We start from the raw sequence: 21,318 nt of genomic DNA on the forward strand, positions 1-21,318 counted from the left end.
AGCGGGAGGTGTAAATGTCCATCAGGGAGGGGAGAGGGCAGCCAATGATCTTCTGTGCTGCCTTTACTACTCTCTGAAGCCTCTGAAGTGATACAGTACGTCAGCAGGCTCTCGATGGACGAGCGGTAGAAGGTCAGTAGCAGGTTGGAGTCCATGATCTCCTTGGTTTTCTTGGTGCTCAGAGCCAAATTGTTCTTTGAACACCAGGCTGCAGTAATCAACATTTCTAAGCTGTATAACCGCGTAGTAATTACAATATAAACCTGAATTCTACCAATTTTTTCTTGCTGTGCAGTAGGCCAAACCAGGAATATTGTGTGAAATGTACATCAATAATATTTTAGTATAGATAAACTATTTGTAAATAAACTGACACTTAGTATGGACCTGTTTGGAATGTAGTAATGATGTTTTTTTTTTTTTTATGAATGACTGCATTCATGCAGAAACCCAGCTTTATCCATCCGTGAGTTGTAGACTCCGCCCCCGACCAGCGCACTCGGAGGTGGAGCCGCGGTAGCACTAGGGTGCTATAAAAATCACTTGCTAATTATTTGAATTATATAACTGCTTGGGGGGACCAAGTAGAGCGACGTTACAACGACCCGAGTACAAAAATACGCGGAGAAAAAAATTGTCTCAGTTCTGCTTGACTTTAGATATACCGCAACTATACCTGACTGGCACGTCTCCGTTTTACCGTATAAAACAATCATCACTGTATTTCAAAAATTCTAATAACGTGCTAAAACAAACAGTACGCGTGATTGGTATTTCAAACTCTAGCAATCATTATGGAGAAAATCTTCTACGTGTCTGTTTTTACACTGGGAACTTTCAGCTTGGTAAGTGCGCTTTTTGTTTGTTTCTCGCGACAAAGGGGCTGAATGTAAACATTCACCACGTGAGCTCATGTTAGCATTTACCGATTATGTCCTGGCATTGCGATCGTGCTCACGCAAACCACTCTAAACTCTTAAAATATCTGATAACAGCTAATAAACATATTTAAACTGACGCGTCTGTTAATTACGCGTCGATATGCGTTATGTATGGATCAAATTCTCCTTGCGAAATACATGCAGTTTGATGTAAGGTACCCATAAGCGTCAGTGGTTCTCGAAATGCACAACCGAAACGTGTAGTAATTTAACGATACACTCTCGGGTGTCGTTAATTACCATAAATCTGGTATTCAAATAGTCTCTCTTTACCTTTTTATAATCTCTAAATAACACAAGAGAGAGAACAAGCGCATGCGTTATAATTAGTTCTGTGGCATACAAGCCTAAATAAGAATTATACCTGGGTCTACATGAGCAGAAATGGAAAGGAAAGTTCTATAGGCTACATATCGCTCTTAAAATAGGTTTAGTCCAGCACTGGAAACAATTTTCTTCTGGCTGCTGATGTCACTTAAGCAGAATCCCTTGGATGAGCCGTGTGTGAAAGAGCGAAATTCTCTCATGTACGCCTTTTCGGGCCAAGCGGTTGAACTGATTAATAACGGCCGTGACGGTCTGAGTCAGGTTCGCGTCCAAGACCCTGTGCACGTGTGATATTCCACTTTCGCGCACCATTTGCACCGCTCAGAATATTTCTGGACGCGGTAAAAGGCGCGAAAAGGGTTTTCACCTGAGGCGCTCTGCGGAATCGGGTTTCGGCTGTCAGATGATATGCCTGGCAGGTCTGCTCAGTGCCTTCCTGAGCAGAAAGTGTCCGCGGATTCCAAGTGAAATGTGATGTTCTCCGGGGTGGTTTTAAATAACCTGTTGTGTGCCGAGAGCTGCCTCTCAGAGCACAACATATGAAACCAGATCAAACGCATCTGTTTTTAGGCAGAATTTCGAGTAGGGATTCATTTCCCCCCTGAGCATCCCTCGTATTTCCCTGAATATTCTCCCACTTCCTGAATACAGTTGCCTCCTCAGTTACCCCATAACCTTTGTGACTTGTCCCACTCATTTTTGTAGGTGGGGGCAGGCTGCCCCACTGTATGTAAGTGCCCAGCATTGGCTGCCATCTGCCCCCCGGGGGTGAGCCTGGTGCTAGACAAGTGCAGCTGTTGCAAGGTATGTGCGGCACAGCTGAACCAGGACTGCGGACCGTCGCGGCCCTGCGATCACCACAAGGGACTGGAGTGTAACAATGGCAACGGCGCCACCCACGAAATCGGCATCTGCAGGGGTAAGCGAGGTCAAGTGGGCGGGGCTTGATTGGGCAGAGGGATCGAGTGGCAGGTATATCTGGGAAATATTTATATTGCATCTACTTATTTAGTGGACACTAAATGAGATGCGTTCGCGTTGGCAGGGTCAGCTAGTGCCTAGAGCAATTGGGAGTTAAGGGCCTGGCTGCGGGGGCCAGTGCTGACATCACTTTGCCGACAGTGAGATTTGAACCCACAACCTCATGGACACAATTCTAATCTGCAGAGTCACAGTTCCCCATTATATTTCGGTGCTTAGCAGAGATGCATTTTAAAAGCCCGGGGTGCAGATTTATGGATGTTTACGGTACTGGTGTTCATATTGCCATATTGCTGATCATCAAGCCATTTCCTTAATTGCCGGTGGGGGCCCAGTCGTCTTTGCTGGGGAGTGATCACATGTAACCAGTATCACGTGTCACTATAAGCAGAGGGTATTTTTGTCATTTGGGAGGTGTCCCTAAATAAAGTGAGATGTTAGCGTGGGGCACGGTTCTTTTTTTGGGGGGGGGGGCATGCGAGTCTCGAATGGGGAATGAAGCTGCGCAGCATCGGCAGGATTCTCGTGGGGGCTATGAATAGGGCTGCCTTCAGAGAACGTGGGGGTGGGGGCGTCTTGTCTCTATGGCCCCCCTGGGTTCTTGCTGTTTTTGTCAGTAAGCTATGACTTTCTGCAGCTTTCAGAATAGCTTTTGCTAAAGCGCTAATCTTAAATAGAGTACAGTTTGTGTATGCGTACATATGTATACACACTTTGCATATGTACAGTATGTGCTTCTCTCTGATTGGCTGCAGCGAGGCAGGAGGGCCGGACCTGTGAATTCAGAGGCAGCATTTACCAGCATGGTGAGAGCTTCCAGTCGGGCTGCAAGCACCACTGCACCTGTGTGGATGGGGGGATCGGATGCATGTCCCTCTGCCCAACCCTCAAACCCCGTGCCACGCTCTCTTGTCCCTTCCCCCGCCTGGTCAAGGTACCAGGGCAGTGCTGTCCTTCCCTTAAGTGCCACAAGGGGGTGCTATCCCTGCCTCCAGCTGGTCAGCCGCCGTCTTCGTACCCGTACAAAAAGGACGAAGTGCTTGGCAATGAGATTTTGGATCATGGGAAAGACTGGGAGAAGAAGCGGACCTACAAACACCTAGGAGGTAAAGCAGGGCCCTTCTCTAACAGCAGAGGTGGACATTCCAAGTCCAGAAAGTAAAAATCCAGACTGATATTTCATTTCAACCAATAAGTATAAAGTGTCACTTTCACAGAGTATTCAACTGGCTGATGTACAGTGATATGTTAATGTTGTTTATTTATTGTTCTTAAAAATGCATTTATATGTAGTAATGCACATTTCCTGGAATGGTTCCCAGTTCATGGCTGCTTTCACTCCCCCCCCAGAATGGAAGAACTCGGCCATTCATTGTGTTGTTCAGGTAACAGACTGGTCCCAGTGCTCGCGAAGCTGTGGGCTGGGTGTGTCCTCCCGTGTCACCAATGACAACATGCGGTGCAAACTGGTGAAAGAGACACGACTGTGCATCCTGCGGCCTTGTGGGACGCGGCCGCCCCTCACCAAGGTGCGTTCCACGCAAACGTCTCCATTCTGGACCTGTTCTGACCTGGAGCTTAAAGAACCATAATCCCAGTTCTTAGCAACCTAGGGAATCGTCAAGGTCATTTTCTTGAGGGATGAATTGTGACCCAAAATGATCATTTTACTGATCATTAAGACATTTGCTTGTTTAGAATGAGCAGTCGGACCAGTCAGCCTTGTGTGTGCTCCTTGAGTCTGATGCTGAAACCAAAGCTAGCCGAACATGTCTGGGAATATCAGACACAAAGTCTTAGGGTGTCAGCAGAGTTTGTGTTTCTGGTATTCTTTAGTGTAGTGTAGTGCAGAGGTGGGTAGTTCAGGTCCAGAAAGTAGACATCTAGATCAAGAGTTTGTTTGAACCAATCAGTTGAGTGCTTTGTGACATTACATTGAATTAGTGGTGTGGAAGTAAAATTGGACATTGGTAGGCCCGGGAGGTTGGCATATTTGGTCTGTTATGTCTTAGGCCTTAGGCAAGAAGAGATTGTTTTGAATACTGTGTGACCTCCCTTCACGATAGCTGCCTGCAGTAAGTTCCGCAGACCCTGAGGAAAGTTCGGACCTTGGAGCGGAACAAAGGGGGGGGAGAAACCACCAGCAGGAAGAGATTCGAAGCTGCCCCAACTGCTGCGCAGAGTTATAGCTTTATAAAATAGTTGCGGCAAATAAAATACTTGCGAGGTCTTGTATTTTTTATTTTTTACCAACATGCTTTATTGCTCTGGCTTCCACAGATGGGTAAGAAATGCTCAAGGACCCACCAGGCAGCACGGCCCATTCATCTATCTTACGGTGGCTGCCGCAGCGTGCAGCCGTACCTGCCAGGATACTGCGGCGACTGCGCAGACGGCCGCTGCTGCTCCCCCCACCACACGCTCACCCTGCCCGTGCTCTTCGCCTGCGCAGACGGCAAGCGGTTGGAGCATGACGTCACTTTCGTGCGCTCCTGCAAGTGCTCAGAGACGTGTGACCACCCGAACAGGGCCGGCCCCCTGTCCCGGCGCTGGGTACATGGGGACACCAAAAGGTTTAGCGACTAGGACCTCCCCACCGAGGTGGCCTGATCGGACAGCTCAAAAGGAACACATCTCAGTCCCAAGATTTGCGAAGAGAAACTATTGCGTGATTTTCCCTCTGATACAGAGAAGTTAGGTCTGGTTCACTGTCGTTTGTCACACTGTGGATTGAAATTTCAGACCCGAGTCAGTTTTCCTATAAGCCTCCCGCTCATCCGGGACTCTCGGCATGGGCTGGTCCACGTTGTCGGTGATCAGATGGAAAATTAAGTAGCTATACACCATCTATGCAAGCAGACCTGATCCACAGAGACCCAGAGGCATCGGGACACTGTCCGGCTGTCATCACATTTCCGTGGCCTTGACAGAAGTTAGAAAAATCTACATGGCTTATGTCCGGACTTAGTTGCATGTTTGTCACTTAAGAGAAATGTTGGCAGCACAGATGAAATCCCCCAGCATCTCAGTAAATTAACAGGAGTAAACCAAGAGACACGTACCAGTGCATCTGCAGCCGATTTCGCTCCCCCTTATGAATGTGAGTGTGGTCCCATTACCCTCGGATTAACTGGCCCTTCGGTCGGAGAGGAAGGGACGTTGTTGACTGAGGCTCTCTGCTTGCCAGGCCGGGAATTGGGGCTGTTTGCACAGCTGGGCTTCTTTCCTGGCGCGAGCAGTGTGAAATTTGCCAAGTGTGGTAGAGTCTGGGCTTCTTGTGTCCAAGCGTCCACTGGCCAGGTAGGTCAGGATGGCCATGCGTGACCCAAAGAATGCCCAGAGTTGTTATGAAAGCAGATCTGAAGAGCCAGCGTCCGAGGAAAACGTGTCACTTTCCAATCTGTGGGTGGGCCCCTCTGGACACCATCCAGCCCACACACCTGCCCAGGCAAGGCCTTTCAGCTTTCAGATCAAAATACAAGGCAGCAAATCACTGCATTTCAGTATGTGTTCTTCCTTCGAGAAATCTATCGTCTAATGGTATAATTTTACTTTTTCTGATTAATTTTGTTGTAAAGGATCTGGGATTTTCTTTTGTTTTTTAGATCTGAGTACTTCTACGGCAGCATACAGAATAAGCTTTTAAAAAGACATCAATCTCAATTCTGGAAAAGGTGTTTTTATATTTGTCCAGTCAGTATATTACTGTCAACTCTTTTATTCTTTTTCGTCATTAGGTTTCAAAAATTAAGCAATTTGGAGGATTTGCATGATGTCCCTTAACCAGACGTCCCCTGTTTAATGTCTTGCATTTTGTATACTGCTTTTGTGTCTCTCACCATCTTCAAACACCATCTTACAACAATTAACACGCATCTGTAGTCTATGCCTCCACACTTCATACACTGACTGACTGCCAGTCAGTGCTGGGGAAGTTACAAAAGTATTCCATTACAGACAGAGGTCCAGAAAGTGCAAATCCATGCCAAGGTTTTGTTTCAGCCAAACAGTCGAGTACTGACACTATCCCGACACACAACAGGCGCAGGACTGAAACCAGTCACTTCAGCGGTTCAGATTAGTTTTAGAATGGTGTTTTCCTTCACCCTTGAAAAAACCAGAATGCATGTTTGCACACCTAAAATCCCCATCTAAATCTTAACCCTCTGGGGTCTAAGGGTAGGGAACACACTGACTGACTGGGGCATGGTCACACATTTCATCCCATATCAATTTATTTGCCATGAACCAAGTTCTTATATTTGTTTTGGCATTAAACTCATTTTAATCTTCGTGTACTTTGTAAATATGTTAGGTTTATGTGAAGTTTGTAAATTGACATCAAAGTATAGACATTGCAAAATGCAACTTGGAACACTTGCAGAAACATCATTAAAAGTACATAGTAAGCAAAGGTGGAAGTTTGTTTTGATCCCAGGTATCTGATCACCAAAGTCTTGGCTACAAGATGACGAAATGGTGTAGTTGCAACATTCAGTTGGATAAATAAGAAAAACCTACCTGGTCACCATTTCTGGGCTTCTTTTATTGAATATGTAGGAGCCCTCATGTGTATGCATGAACCATTCACACCTGGCCACACCCCCCCCCCTTTTATGGCGCTGATACGGATGTATCTGATCGCGTTTCACCGTTGCATTGTTCATCAAATTACCATGCGAATGCGATTTGAATACGTGGTAATGTGGCTATTTAGAATGTGAATAGTGATCTTCAGGTGAGGGCAGCACTACACACCCCCAATGCAGGTAAAAAGTAAGGTGACATGGTTTACTTTTTTGCAGATTTAACCTAATTTTAAAAAACTAATACTTCTGACAATTGATGTCTTGAAAAAAAAAAAGATGGATTTATTCAGCGTTTTTTCCCCATGTGTCTACAATACGATTTCAGCAAGTTATGAATTGCCATCGACTCCAAAGGGTTAAAAAAAATTACAAAAAAAATCAGCCATCACTGCTGCAATTTCACTACACCCATTACTGACAGAAGTTAAGACGGACAGGGTAAGCGTGATCTTGTGGGACACGTCGGCTGTTCGTTTCCATCGGATGGGATCTGCTTTAGTCAATCGGCTCGTCGTTAAAATGTCACCTTCTTTAGGCCTGTGTAACTTTCCCCCCTTTGGCAGTTACAATCTACAAGCGATCCAGAAAGAGGCTTTACAGCCATAAATAGTCCCCCTGACAGTCACCGTCTGAATCTAAGCCAATAACAAACAGCTGTGGTATTAATCCCAAAGACACGGCGTGACCTCTAAGCAGCACTGGGCCGCAACATAAATCACCCACAGCATTGGCATGATTTTCAGAATTAAAAACCCTTTAAATCTAAGTTTGCCTAAATGCACTGAAACCGGAAGACACACCAAGGAGACTTACAGCCAACCATTGAACATTGTATAAAATGTTTTAATTCCTTTAACCAAAAACTACAACTGACAAAAAAATAAAAACAAAAAAAAATTTAAAACCAGGACACTCCCCAGAAAAATAAAATAAGCCTTGCACCTGTGAACAGAGGGGAGGGAAGCTTTTAAAATGGCATCGTCTTCAAAAATACATTCGGGATTGGGGTCTTCATTGGACTGGAACGCTCATCTGGACTGTTCAACTGCAACGACACACGGCCAGTTAGTCTCTGCTTTCACTGGGACGTCCATTCGTCAGCCTAGAACAACGCCAGCGTTTCCCCTCTCGATTCTGCTGCCCCCCCAGACGGTACAGGAGCAAATACATGGACTGTCTGGGGGGTCCCTGAGAACCAGGTTGGAAAACGCTATGCCAAACCACAAGACAAAAACTCACTGTAAGTGGAGATGTCGATCTCTTCCGGCAACTCGGCCACGTTGACCTCGAAACGGTCCTGCACGTCGTTCAGGGTCTTTGCGTCTGTCTCATCGGACACAAACGTCACAGCCAGACCCTTTGTCCCAAACCTTCCTGCACGGGCAACCTGGAACGGATTGGAGGGTGCCATCGTTTAAACCCCTTCAGTGGACATTTCATTAGAGGTTCCATATCCAGGACCACGAACCACGACGTCCCCCAAAAATCAGCACCCACCCTGTGGAGGTAGGTGTCAGAGTCCTCGGGCATGTCATAGTTAAAGACGATGTTGACCCGTTCGATGTCCATCCCTCGTCCAAAGAGGTTGGTGGCCACCAGGATACGACGCTGAAAGTCCTTGAACTGCTGGTATCGCGAGAGCCTGTATGGGTTGGCGTGTTAGAATGTTTTGTTAGAACACGATTTCTCATTTAAACAGTATGGCACATAGGCCAATCACAGAACGGCATCTCAAAAGAAAGTCAACTCCAAGACCGAGTTCTCCAGCTCTGGATCTATAGAGCCAGTTCTTTCCAGCTCAAACACACCTACTAACTGGGTAATTAGCTCTGCGAGGTGTGCTTGGGTAGGGAAATCTCCTAACTGTATTGCTGACTGGCCCTCCAGGACCAAAACCGGGGGACAATGCTGTAGGAGATTAAAACTCGGAGTCTCACCTCTCCTCCTGCGCCATACCCCGGTGAATGGCGATGGCAGGGAAGTTCTGCTCCACGAGCAGCTGGGACAGCGCCACACACCGCTGCACGGACTTCACGAAGATCACAACCTGGGTGCAAGTGGAAGATGAAGAACAGGATCCGTTCTCCCTTACCGGGTACCCACTGAGCAGCTATTGTCAAAGGCTTCCGGAAAGTTCCTCTGAAATGCCCAATGACAAAAACGAAGGCTACCTGATTGAACTCCAGCACATCCAACAAGTCGAAGAGCTTGCGGTTCTTCTCGCTGTCCTTCAGCTTACAGTAGTACTGCTGCAAGCCATGAAGGGTCAGTTTGGTCTCATCATCCACGAACACCTCCATGGGCTGGGGGGGGGGGACGACATGACACAAGGTCACACCCCTCCTGAAGCGTGACCAAGCTTCCTCAGGAGGAAACACCCAGAAGCTGCCCGTCATACTCACGTCCTGCATGAATTTGCGGCATACAGGCCGGATCTCCTTGCTGAGGGTAGCGCTGAACATCATGCACTGCTTCTCGTGCGGCGTCAGTCTGAAGATGTCCTGCACGTCACGCCTCATATCTGAGGTGAAAAAGAGAGACAGTGCAACAGTGATCACACAGGACTGCACAAGAATTCACCAGTAACCACAGCAGGCAAGAAGTTCAGACTTAAACGCACTGGATTCATGACCCTTGAAGTCAACCTCACTTCTCCAAATGCCGCCCTATAGATGAGGCATAAAAAAATAAAATAAATAAATAATAAAAAAAAAAATTCGAGGTCCTGACTCTCTGAGGTCATAAAGGATCTCTGGGCATCTTTCAAAAGAGTAGGGGTAGTGCCCCCATGCCCCGACCAAAATTACCCACTGTGGCTCTATCAAATCTCCCCTCCTAATCATCCCATGTATCTAACTGGTGAATTCTCTCCTGCCCCTTCGCCACCTTAGCTACTGTGTGGTGAGCGTACTGGGGCAGAAAGTGGGGGCGACACAGTGGTGATGGTTCAAGAGGCTCCCCATTGGATCTGTAATGTGCTTTGGATGTATGATCAAGCCAACTTTCATTCATTCCAAGTTTAAGCTAAGCTTTGCAAACTATCAACAAGAAATTAAGAAACTCAGATCAGGAAATTCACACCAAGAGCAATAAATGTATGCTCTCACCCAGCTGCTCCAGCATCTTGTCACACTCATCCAGAACAAAGTGCTTGACGTTCTTGAGGCTGAGGGTCTTGTTGCGGATGAGGGCGAGGATACGCCCGGGAGTGCCGACCACGATGTGCGGACAGTTCTTCTTCAGCACCTCTTCATCCTTCTTGATGGACAAGCCGCCGAAAAACACCGCCACCTTCACCGTAGGCATGTACTTGGAGAAGCGCTCGTACTCTTTGCTGATCTGGAATGCCAACTCACGCGTGTGACACATGACCAGCACAGATACCTGTAGGGGTGAGCGATGGAACAGACAGAGCCAGATTGATTAGGAAATAAGACTTGTACCACTAGGTGGCAGCAGGGCAAATCTGCAGGAAGGAAAGTCAGCCTCTCAAGTAAATAATTCCACTTCCAGCTCACAGCTTTGTTCCAGCAAACGAAAAAAACACTTCAGGCTGCTTATTAAGCGCATCCATTGACAACATTTGAACTACAGGAAGTCAGAGAGGGCAGCAGCAAATATAATGAACCGACTGGGCATAGTTTGGGCACCAACCTGTCCGTCCACAGGCTCTATCTGCTGCAGCGTCGCAAGCACAAACACGGCGGTCTTCCCCATGCCAGATTTGGCCTGGCACAGGATGTCCATGCCCAGGATGGCTTGTGGAATGCATTCATGTTGGACTGTGAGGAAAAGGAGGGAGCAGAGACGCAATTAAGCCATCTACACACGTGAAGGTCCACGCTGGAACATTACAATCGCCGTCGCATGTTATGCGGACAAAACTGCAAAAACAGCGAATGATCAGTTGTGACAGTAAATGATTTTACATAAGCAACACACGCGTTCTGTGAGCCAATCAGAATCACTGGTGCATTTGTGAGAAATGTAACAATGAGGAAAACTGTCCCAGAAAACCTGACCGCTTTGTGTCTGGCAACTACAAACTTACTCGACAGACAACTGGCAGGCATGTTCTGTTTGGTTATGGTGTATTTCATTCACATTTCCAACTCCTTTCTCTTGTACAACCATGCCAACATTAAATCATAAGAATTTCAAATGTTGTGATGTGATTTTTTTCCCCAATTACTGTACGAGTCCTTGCTCATACAGGAGCAAATAAATTCAGACTTGAAATCCAGAGTGGGATTCCCGAGCGCCACTGTCCACCCCCCTACCACCCAATGGGACGACAGCTGACGCGAGTTAATCCCGCCCACCGTGCAGTTTAGAGCTCCATTTGTCTCTCCTCATCACTATCATGTCATGCTAATACAGACATTACGGTACTAAACCCTGATCGTTGTATTACTCAAATCAGAATAAAGAAACTGAACAGGCAGCAGGATCAGCTCCCAGGAGTGTGGCCTGTACTACGAAGCGGGGTTACTGGCTTATCGGGGTAACTTGTCGGATTTAAGGTTCCACAGTTTAAATGTACTTCATATTTATTCGCTTACACTTTGCCCAGACTACCTTAAATCCGACAAGCAATCGGGCCCTGCTTTGTAGTACAGGCCACTGGTCTGGCCCCTCTAAACATGACACTTAATGACTTTAGGTGGAATCTGGAGGGTGAAATGCCTCAGAAGTACGGAGTAGCGGCAGTGACCTTCAGACGGGTGCTCAAAGCCACAGTCCACGATGGCACGCAGGAGCTCCGGCTTCAGCAGGAAATCCCGGAAACCGGAGCTGTGGATGGACACATAGGAGCCCTTAACCTCCTTCTTCCCGGCTGGAGTGGCATTCTCCGGGGCCGTCTGCTGCTCCTCGTCGTCATCGTAATCCAGCAGCTCGTTGTCAACGTCATTCTCGGCCATGCTGTCCTAAGAGAGACCGTAAGGCACACAAATTCAATAACCACTCAACACATACACAGACAATGGAATTTAACTTCATAGTAGGTGAATCTCTTAGGTGGATTTCGACTATCAAACCCCATCACTCCGGTCAAATAAAAAAAGACATGCAAATTAAGGAATAACAAAAAGTACACTAAATACACTGTAGTGGAGAAACCCAACATGACTACACCAGGAGGGAAAACTAGCGAAACAGCAGCATAAAGTCAAGATAACTGGATGGGGTGTGAGTAAATAAAGACCATTAACTGCTAGTTTAGTGCTTTATCTTGCCTACTCACTTATGCATTTACTAATTATCATGGACACAATAAGGGACCCCGTCCCACCAAGTAGCATCTCTCTTAAGAAATCGCTCATCATATTAACTAGAATTAATAATCAACGCATGAAAACCAACTCTGCTGACCAGAGGCACAGCAACAGGACAAGCAGGGAAGGCAACGGCCTGTTGTTGGAAAAACAAATCTGCTTTATCTGTGTATTCAGTGTTTCACAATGTTTCACAAAAGTGAAAACAGATGTCTTGTGTTTATTAAATTCTCTTTGTTATTTTTAATTTACACTTGACGATAAAATAAAGGTAAGTAATTTTGCCATACAGGGGGAGGGGGAGTTGGCGGGGGTGGGCCCCACTGAGTCTTTTTTGCCTAGGGTCCCCAATTTCCATAAATTCGCCACTGTTGATGGTGATAATAGTAGATGGGGCAGATATAAAACGTTTCGGATTCGCTATCGAGAGCATTGTGCGAAGTGACCGTAGAGCCGGCGGCGTCAGTCTCAAACAGCGCCTGCTAAGGGACAGCAGCCATCGCGTACTTTCCACTCGCGACACTCGGCCAGCGTCGCCATTTTCACGCTGAACGGCGAGGGCGGCCGCTACTGACAGGCAGCGTGCGGAAAAGGGGGCAAATTAAACACACAGGCACCAGAATAGGGCCGAAGACACCCAACGACTACGCTGATGTGAAGCTTACAGGAAACACGGCTATGGCGCCAAACATCTTCATTCCAGCTCAGTTGTTAGCTAGCTTCAGGCGAGCTGGGTATGACTCAAATCGCCGAGGCTCTAGCTTTATAAAGCAGCAAAATCCAATTTCAACAATGAACTGTAAAGAAACGCAATCCGCATTCTTACCCCATCCGTAAAAAAAAACCGGGAGGATTTTTCAACTCAAGCTGCCTTTTTGCGACCTTACAATAGCATCGGTTTGCAGCATGTTAGCTTGATTTTTCATTCTCCATCTACAAAGTAGACTGGCGCCCGCAATTTACAACATAAACAAAGATAATAAGATATCGTAAACACATAAAATCTAGCGATCAAAACCTGCATATCAACTATAACCATCAGTACAGCAATATGCTAACCGCCTTAGCCAAGTTACACCGGCTGCAAGCAAACAAAAGAACGTGTCTCACTGACCTTTATTTAAACCGTAGCACTCAGTCAGCATACAAATTAATTACATAATTAGATACAGTACGCATCCTATACCTATGTGCAGTATTTTCAGCCAATTCAATAAAAACTATTCAATAGAATTAAACAAACGAACGATCGTTCGTTCGCTGCTATATAGCATGTAGCTAATCATAGTATTGCTTTGTATAAATTAGTTTTCATTAGTTATAATAACGTATTTATTAATATAAACACGCTAACGCATTGTTATAATACGTGCATATGAAAGGTAAAGTAAGTGCCTGAATTAATTCAAGTATAACAATTACCCAATTCTTACCTTAAGCTGAAACAACAAGACAAGCTACTGAAGCTGCTAATACAACCCACATGTGCAGGCCGCAACTTTTCACCAGTTTCCGGAAGTACCGCCCCCTCTGCGCCTGCCGCGACCATTGGCTGAACGAGAGTTAAATTCGTTGATATCCATAAAAGACGTGCCCAATACAGTGCTTTGATTAGTGCACTTACCTGTCAGTCAGTGTAGCCCCGGTTGAGGATGAATAGGGGAGTGCTCCTTCATAACCCAGCTAGTAAAAGTACCGAAATAACAAAAAATACCGTTTCGGCAGGCAGTACTGGGTACTGATTCTAGACCAGGAGTCAGCGGAACGGAGAAAGTACCGAAAGTACCGTACCAAAAAACTGCGGTACCTAGTGCGGTGGAAAAACGCCCCCAGCAGGAAGGATTTGTCCTGATAAAGCATTACACCTCGCACTGTGCTTATTTTAGCGGTTAAAACATTTCAGAAAATGTTCACCCATCTTCTTCAACTTGTTATATATATATATATCTATATAAAATGTGTGTGTGTGTGTGGGGTTATTTAAATAAGGAACATAACCGACCTAACAAATTAGCAAACGCCGACACTTAGTAAAGTTTTGAATATATATTTTTGTAATATATTGTTTGAGCGTGTGCTCTTGATAAAAATGACTTTATTCAGGGCAATGATATTCTTATCACAGTGAAACAGTTCATAAGGTGTAATTTAATTGTGTATCCTAAGATCACCACCAGGACAACTACAGTAGGTGGGAGCTATTTATAAGGAAGCAAACCTATTATTAGTATGAGTATACTTAGTATTCTTGCATTATTTTGCTTAATGACCACAAAAAAATGAGTTTCCGTTGGGTTAAGGAGGATACAAAGAGAAAGCTCTCATCCTTGATGTAAAACGTGTGCAGACATTCATTGATAAATATAAACCATATTGAGATGCACCTTGCCTGACTCACCTACAGTACGGATCATCTTGGTCTGTGAGGATAAAATCAGTGTTGGATATATATCCCCAGAAGTCGTAGTACAGCATAGGAGGGTTACAGACATTTGGTGAACAAACCATGTTGAAATACTCTATATCCACGAAGCATTAGTTGAATTTTTTTATTTTTCAAAATAATTTGTAACAATAAATGCGTAGCGATAACTTTTACCCACTGACATGCTTCATGTAGGCAGGTTTATTTACAGTCCTGCTCTTTCATCCACACATACATTCACCCGTCACACCAGTATTAATATCTTTGTAGGAAGAAAACTGGAGAACCAGAAGGTAGTACAGACAAGCACGAGGAAAATGTGTAAACCTTTGAATTTTCAACGCTGTAGTTATTGGAGAGCAGGTCCCCATGCCGAGCTACATGCCCCCCTCCGCTGTGATTCAATTCTCCTCTGTGTCTGAGACATTTAGCGCCCCGGCTCAAACATTCCATTCAAACTGTACACTTGGGGATCTGAGCATTGTGTCTGACTGACAGAGAAGCTGACAATAACAGAAAGGATGTACGCGAATGCCCTCTTCTCTAAATCAGCTCAGGAGATGGTGAGTTAGACCAGCTGTCAGTTTCTTGGCAAGCAGCTTTCATACTGAAAACATCTTCAGATGTGATTCAGTGATAGAATATAAGTATAAATATAGATGTACACAGGGGATCTGTGTGATACCTATTGTGGGAAATTCAGCATCTGTTTTCTTGTTTGTTCTCTATCAGAAAAGTGGCTCATGTTGCTTTTCTGTTGTCATGGCCTTTGTGTATTATATTGATGCTGTGGCTTTGTGGCAAAAATCAGGCCGCAGAAGATGAGGACCACTCGCAAGACAAACGATGGTACAACATCCCTCACAGCAGCACACTTAAATAAATGTTGCGGCGTGGTCTTCACAGCCGTATGCTTGGCGGCTATGCATGGCCTGCGAGTCGCGTGCAGCCGTCCCGGGGTCTTCTGCTCTATATCTGAGACTCAGACAGGAAGCGCCACTGCGCCGTGGAGAAAGCTGGGAAGCCGTCAGAATCCAGACGCGAGCTGGCAGAGGTGACAGGCCGCGACAGGAACTCCCTGATGCGTGGGGGCAAGGAATGGAGCAGCCAGTCCTCAACCAGCAAGCCGCCTCCCTGCAGCCCGATGCAGCCCTCCAGTTCAGCAGGCAGGCTCACCAAGCAGTTCCCCACCAGGTCCAGTTTGGAGAGCTGTGTCAGGGTCCCCAAACCAGGTGGCAGGGCGCCCAGGGAATTGTGGGCCACGGCCAAGTTGCTGAGCCGAGGGCACCCGGAAAACAACTCGGGCGGCAGCTGCTCCAGCTGGTTGGCACTCAGATCCAGCTCTACCAGCAGTGCCAGTGCACCCACTTCCGCTGGCAGCTCCTCCAGCAGGTTGCTGGCGAGCAGGAGGCACCGCAGGCGGCGCAGGGTGAACAGCGTGGGTGGCAGGGCCCGCAACTGGTTGTGCGAAAGGTCCAGCAGCTCCAGGTTGCGCAGTGCCCCTACGCTGGCGGGTACCGCCAGCACGCGGTTGTGGGCCAGCCGCAGATGTGCCAGCCTGCGCAGGTGCTGCAGGCCCAGCAGCTCCTCCAGCGTCCGCAGGCAGTTGTGGCACACATCGAGGTTGCGCAGGCTGGCCAGACCCAGCAGGGCAGAAGGCAGGCGTTCCAGCTGGCAGGCGTGCAGCATCAGCTCCTCCAGGCCGGCAAGGCGCCGCAGTCCTGTCAGCGCCAGCAGGCGCGCGCCCTCATTATGCACCTCCAGCCGCGCCAGGCTGCCCGCCACCTCACCCAGCTCCCCCGGGAGACGCTGCAGCATCCCACTCCTCAGGACCAGCACCCGTAGGTGGCGGAGCTGCCTCAGGCTGCCCAGCGCCCAGCCCCGGTGCATGCCGCTCTCCCCACTCAGCCGGCCGATGAGGTGCAGCTCCTGCAGCCCCCGCAGCGTGTACACCCAGGCCGGTATCTCGGACCCGTGGCTGAACGTCAGGTGGAGACGGTCCAGGCGCTCCTGTAGCACGGCCAGGGCAGCGGGTTCCACCTCGGCGGTGCAGTGGTACAGGTGCAGCTCTCTGTAACATGGGGGGGGGGGGGACAAAATAACCAAAGGCCCCATCCCAAATTACATACAGTCAGCTGAATGAGCACGCTCTCCTTTCCATGGTGGTTACCTCGCCATCCTCAGCCTCTTCCAGGTTATATCCACTCTGTCGGTGTGAGGTAAAGGGTTGGTGTGGTAATACACTATATTTCCAAAAGCATGTGGACACCCCTATTAATTAAGTCACACCCATTGCTGACAAAGGTGATAATTTAGCACACAATCACGCAATTTCATTAACAGCAAACACTGGCAGCAGAGTGGGTGGCCATACAGGAGAGGTTAGTGACGTTCACCTTGGCAACATCAAAGGACAATGCCATCTTTCCAACAAATCAATTTGCCACATTTTTGCCCTGCTAGTGTTGTCCTGGTTAACCGCAAGTGAAGTGATTGTGGAGGTCAGAGCACGTGGGAGCAGGTTCAGCTGTGAAGAGGTCGGTCACACGAGCTCGCAGACAGGGACCTGATCACCCAGCATCAATACCCAACCTGAATGGCAGCAAGCCCCACCAGCAATATCCCAGCATGCAATGGAAAGCTGTCCAAAAAGATTAAAGGCTATTATAGTAACTAAGGGCCAACCAACTTCATATTAATACCCTTGGATTTGGAATGAAATGTTAGTCAAGCTGTTGTCCGCATACTTTTAGACGTATAGTGTATTTAGATTTACACATGAGTGTTGAAGCCGTGCGTAGCAAACCTGAGGGAGGTCATGTGGGACAGCGGGGCGGGCAGCTTGGCGTCTGTGATGAGCTCCAGTTTGAGCACCTCCAGCTGGCTGAGGGAGAACAGTGCAGGCGGGAGGCGCGGCAGAGCCACCAGCTGCAGCGAGGGGCGGCCATGGGCGTCGGGACTGATCATGCATCGCAGTCGGTCGATGCCCCAGTTCCTCTCCAGGTTCTCTTCCAGGAGACACGTCTCGCTGACGGGCGACAGGAACACGGCAAGGCGCTGGGCCAGGAGTGGGTCGTACTGGTCGGCCATGTGCAGCAGGAAGGCGAGGTCGTTACAGAGGTCCGGGACGTCCCGCATGGACCCGGCCTCATGCAGCCGCTGGAAGGAGTAGCTCCACAGTGACCTGGGGATGCCCAAAAACCCCCACACTGAGCGAACCCTCCCCAAACAGAAGAGGCATCACAATATGCTGGCCATTTGCGACCCCATGCACTTTTTCTAGAACATTCCATCCTCTCAATAGCTCTTTCATGACTGCGATGTTTGGCTTTCATCAAAAGGAACGAACGATCCCTTGAAAATCATAAATGGACTCCCGATAACAATAAGTTGAATAGTGAATTTCCGAAACTGTCCCTTTTTGCTTGTTTTCAAGATACACCTGCCAGCGACTTAAAGACAGGCTTCCTTTATCATGTTACAGTATTGGGAACCAAAATTCACTCAGTCCTCACATAATCCCAGGAAACCCATTAAATTTCCAAAATTCCACAGACATGTTACCTACAAACTTATCCCATCTGCCTATTTTGTGGACTGAGTTTTGCAAATTCACTCATCAGTTGGTTAGCATGATGAACTACTAGAATATAATTGAAAGTGTAGAGCATATATATAGTCTAAGCAACCATATCTACAAACCTGTTGCAGATCCACCTCAAGGCGTAGATGCCCAGCAGGCCAAAGAGGCAGAGGAGTGTCATGTAGGTCAGCACCAGATGGCGGAGAACAGGGGCCAGGTGGTGGGTGCAATGGAAGGAGCTGTAGCCCGTTAAGGCATGAACCTGCGGCTGGCAGGTATGGCTGAATGAGATGGACTCCAGCAGTGGAGCCGTGTAGCTCAAGATCAGCACGACCATCAGCACTTTGAACACTGTCTGAAGTCTGTACACCTGCAGCAGGACCGGGGAACAGGCGACACCCATACAGGCGGAAAAACAAAGTCAATAAATACGTAGCGATTCTGAGAAATTGCAAGTGTGACCTTACTGTTTTTCTGGAGATTTATAGAGCTGTAGGGGCACCGGTAGAGGTTTTGGTCCCCATGAATGCATATCACATTGCTGAACTCGGCTTATTATAAGAGGAGAGAAATACACTGATGAACAAGTATCGTGCAGTTCATAATTTACATATTAGGTGATAAAATACAGGAATGATTTAAGAACCTTTGGCGAGCAGGAAGATGAAAGAGAACAGGAATTAAGGCCCAACCTGGAAGATGATGTCAGAGGTCTCGCAGTGAGCGCGGAACTTGCGAACCCGCTCGAAGAGCGCTCTGGCCTGCTCCCCATCGCTACGGTCCAGGCAGGCCGCCCGCGGGGGGTTACTCGGGGTCATGGTGTATTTGGGTGCTGTGGAGACGGGGCAGAATGGCAGGGAGGAGAGGGAGGAGGAGCAGGAATGGATGGAGGGACAGGGGGATGGGGGCACGCTGGGGAGTGCCGACACGCAGCCGGGCCGCGGTATCTGGGGGCTGTCGGTGCCCGAATCCAGGCTGGAGCGCCTGCCTAGGGAGGGAGACTGGGAGGGGGGCTGGCCAGACCCCGCCTCTTCTACTGGGCGCCCGGTGGCATCCATCTGGGCGGCACGCGAAAGAGCGCGGGAGGTCCAAGGCGACTCCGTGCACTTGCCCAGGATCGCGATGAAATGCTCGATGCGGGCGGACGTGCGGGGAAAGTGGAACCAAAAGCAGCCGCTGGCGAGGAGCAACAGGGACTGCAGCAGCGCCACATAGGGGAAGAAGCGGGAATACCAGGGCAGCGACTCGTGGTGGCACACATGACTGACGTACACGTACTGCTGGAAGTCCAGGTTCGTGCGCCGACCCTGTGGGGTCGGGGGCTGGGCGGGATCTCTGAGGGAGTCTGGTCTCTGAATGTCGGAGGAGATCGGAACAGAGGTTAGTGAGATGTGGGTCTGTGTAGAGGCGCTTTGGACATCTGACTGCAGCTCGGCCGGGTCTAACGAGTCGGATGGGAGGCAAACCACCCCGTCTCGCGACAGCAGCAGTGTCCCTGCTATCACTGATAGCATTAGCATCAGCATCACCAGATAGTCCATGAAGACCTCCCACCACGGCTTCAGCAGCCTGTGGCTCACCTGCGGCTCGCTTAGGGGCGACAGCTCTGACAGGGAGAACATGGCCTGCCGGAGGGAAAAGGACCAGCAGCAGAAAAAAAGTCTTTCTGAGTCCAGTCAAGCAACTGATGTTAGCAGATGAATGGTACACTTATAAAACGTTCCTACATGCATCAGCAAAAGAACAGAATGAAAGTGATTAAGGTATATGTTTCTTTTAAAAAATTTACAGGCGAATCAGCAAAGATATCTTAAATGTCGGGATATCACTGAAGTACGCGAAAGTTTCCGTTAACAATCCTGAAACGCATCCTTAAAGTCATTAATATTCAAGTGGCAGTACAGTCTACTTTCTAAAACTGTCTAAAACGATAACAATACATTTCAAATGAAGGGAATTATAGTTGAAGTAGTTTTTAAAACTTACTCGTTGCCCGTTTCCAGATTGTGAATGGATCTTAACGTGTACGGGTTAGATAACCAAAGGGAAAGTTGCTGTGAATTGCCTTCTGTTCATTGGTCCGGTGCAGTCCGGTTCTCTCTCGGATACACAGTGGGGCTTCAAAGGCACCGAGCAATGCGGGATCCCCTATTTCAGGGGGCGAATATGCTGCAAGTGGGTAACATGGGCACTTCACGCGCCAGCTTCGGCTTATACTGCGGTTGTCATGGTGATTAGCGGCGTCCATTCAGAAGTTTAAATAAAATAACTGGCACTCGAAGACTATACCGACTTTAACTTACTGTAAACTCAATTTATTGCACGCTCAGATTTGTCTTTTCTTAATTCCTTGTTCATCTTAATAGGCCTACGTAGACATCAAGATCCTTTTTACGGTTTCATGCCATAATCCCACAGTTGAAGCAGCTTTGGAATCATTAATTTAATATTAGATGCCGGCCGTTTTAACGTGAATAACATAAAGGTTTTTGTGCCTAAAACACTCTATTGAAACGGCCTTGAATGCAAGACTGTAAATGCAAGTTCCGTCCACTGGGGGTCACTAAAGGTTAACATCGCAGGGAGCTCACGAAGGTCACAACGATTTGGGAACAGTTCGTATTTGCATAACTTCTAAACTTCCTCCACTAATACCGGCACTTTAATGTGTAAATAGTCATTAAATATTTACGAACCACAATCGTGGTACATTTCTTTGCATTAGAAATAGACCGTTATAAACGCTTTTCTAAAATGACCGTGTTCTTTCAACGCCCACTCCCCTCCTTGCAAATGTTAAGAGGGATGCAACTGGATTTTTTATTATATTACAAATAATATGAATAATGTTCATATTCGCAGTGATATTTACGTATACAATTAAAAGCAAACTAAATAATGTTAAAACAATGTGCCTGTTTTCAAATGTCACTCTTACCAGCTCCTAGCAAAAGAAACTCCAAATAAATGTCATATCTTATAGATATGTCATTCCAGTAAGGAATAGATATTTGGCCTTATGGGCTGGTTAATTTTCATATGGGCCCCACAGAAAAATGTGTGAAAGGACGAAGATTGTGATAAATTCAGGTTACCGAGTGGATCTGCATTTTAAATAGCCCTTTTAACCCATTGGGCATTCCCGGTTTCGCGTTTCCGTTTTGGCTGAATCTGATTGGCCAGAAGAGTTACAGAG

The 21,318-nt window shown here is 47.5% G+C and overlaps 3 protein-coding genes across 6 annotated transcripts; 1 reads left to right on the top strand and 2 right to left on the bottom strand.

Moving 5' to 3' along the window:
* Window positions 1-579: 579 nt before the first annotated feature.
* Window positions 580-6,670, top strand: si:ch211-106h11.3 (CCN family member 1). The gene is made up of 5 exons (XM_048991613.1): window positions 580-845; window positions 1,974-2,187; window positions 3,005-3,355; window positions 3,600-3,778; window positions 4,530-6,670. Exons 1-5 carry the CDS (start codon window positions 795-797, stop codon window positions 4,833-4,835), a joined length of 1,101 nt encoding a protein of 366 aa, XP_048847570.1. The 5' UTR covers window positions 580-794; the 3' UTR covers window positions 4,836-6,670.
* Window positions 6,671-7,660: 990 nt separating this feature from the next.
* On the bottom strand, window positions 7,661-13,683 carry LOC125718087 (ATP-dependent RNA helicase DDX39A-like). The gene is made up of 10 exons (XM_048991612.1): window positions 13,548-13,683; window positions 11,553-11,766; window positions 10,493-10,620; window positions 9,946-10,222; window positions 9,241-9,359; window positions 9,010-9,141; window positions 8,776-8,885; window positions 8,336-8,480; window positions 8,078-8,225; window positions 7,661-7,883 (listed from the first exon to the last, which is right to left on the bottom strand). The coding sequence occupies exons 2-10, from the start codon at window positions 11,758-11,760 to the stop codon at window positions 7,867-7,869; spliced, it is 1,284 nt and encodes a 427-aa protein (XP_048847569.1). The 5' UTR covers window positions 11,761-11,766; window positions 13,548-13,683; the 3' UTR covers window positions 7,661-7,866.
* An 890-nt stretch (window positions 13,684-14,573) lies between these two features.
* si:ch211-106h11.1 (volume-regulated anion channel subunit LRRC8D) lies at window positions 14,574-21,233 on the bottom strand. Of its 4 annotated transcripts, XM_048990221.1 has the most exons (6): window positions 20,109-21,233; window positions 19,703-19,747; window positions 18,815-19,474; window positions 18,242-18,492; window positions 17,346-17,723; window positions 14,574-16,610 (listed from the first exon to the last, which is right to left on the bottom strand). In XM_048990221.1, the coding sequence occupies exons 2-6, from the start codon at window positions 19,742-19,744 to the stop codon at window positions 15,509-15,511; spliced, it is 2,433 nt and encodes an 810-aa protein (XP_048846178.1). In that variant the 5' UTR covers window positions 19,745-19,747; window positions 20,109-21,233; the 3' UTR covers window positions 14,574-15,508. The 4 variants fall into 4 exon arrangements, with proteins under 4 accessions (XP_048846178.1, XP_048846177.1, XP_048846176.1 ...); XM_048990220.1 differs by having other exon boundaries at window positions 18,815-20,291; window positions 21,061-21,233; XM_048990219.1 differs by having other exon boundaries at window positions 18,815-19,747.
* Window positions 21,234-21,318: the final 85 nt, after the last annotated feature.

The sequence above is a fragment of the Brienomyrus brachyistius genome, chromosome 22 (assembly GCF_023856365.1).
Source record: "Brienomyrus brachyistius isolate T26 chromosome 22, BBRACH_0.4, whole genome shotgun sequence".
NCBI classification, from domain to species: Eukaryota; Metazoa; Chordata; class Actinopteri; order Osteoglossiformes; family Mormyridae; genus Brienomyrus; species Brienomyrus brachyistius.

Bases quoted from the DNA above. Each gene is read 5' to 3' on its own strand.
- si:ch211-106h11.3 (XM_048991613.1), top strand. From the start codon at position 795: ATGGAGAAAATCTTCTACGTGTCTGTTTTTACACTGGGAACTTTCAGC. The intron at 2,188-3,004 runs GTAAGCGAGGTC...GATTGGCTGCAG, and splicing joins CGAAATCGGCATCTGCAGGG to CGAGGCAGGAGGGCCGGACC. The intron at 3,356-3,599 runs GTAAAGCAGGGC...CTCCCCCCCCAG, and splicing joins GACCTACAAACACCTAGGAG to AATGGAAGAACTCGGCCATT.
- LOC125718087 (XM_048991612.1), bottom strand. From the start codon at position 11,760: ATGGCCGAGAATGACGTTGACAACGAGCTGCTGGATTACGATGACGAC. The intron at 8,886-9,009 runs GTAGCCTTCGTT...ACTTGCACCCAG, and splicing joins ATGTGCTGGAGTTCAATCAG to GTTGTGATCTTCGTGAAGTC. The intron at 8,481-8,775 runs GTGAGACTCCGA...CAACCCATACAG, and splicing joins GGTATGGCGCAGGAGGAGAG to GCTCTCGCGATACCAGCAGT.
- si:ch211-106h11.1 (XM_048990220.1), bottom strand. From the start codon at position 19,744: ATGTTCTCCCTGTCAGAGCTGTCGCCCCTAAGCGAGCCGCAGGTGAGC. The intron at 17,724-18,241 runs GTTTGTAGATAT...GGGCATCCCCAG, and splicing joins TTGAGGTGGATCTGCAACAG to GTCACTGTGGAGCTACTCCT. The intron at 16,611-17,345 runs GTTTGCTACGCA...CCCATGTTACAG, and splicing joins TCCCACATGACCTCCCTCAG to AGAGCTGCACCTGTACCACT.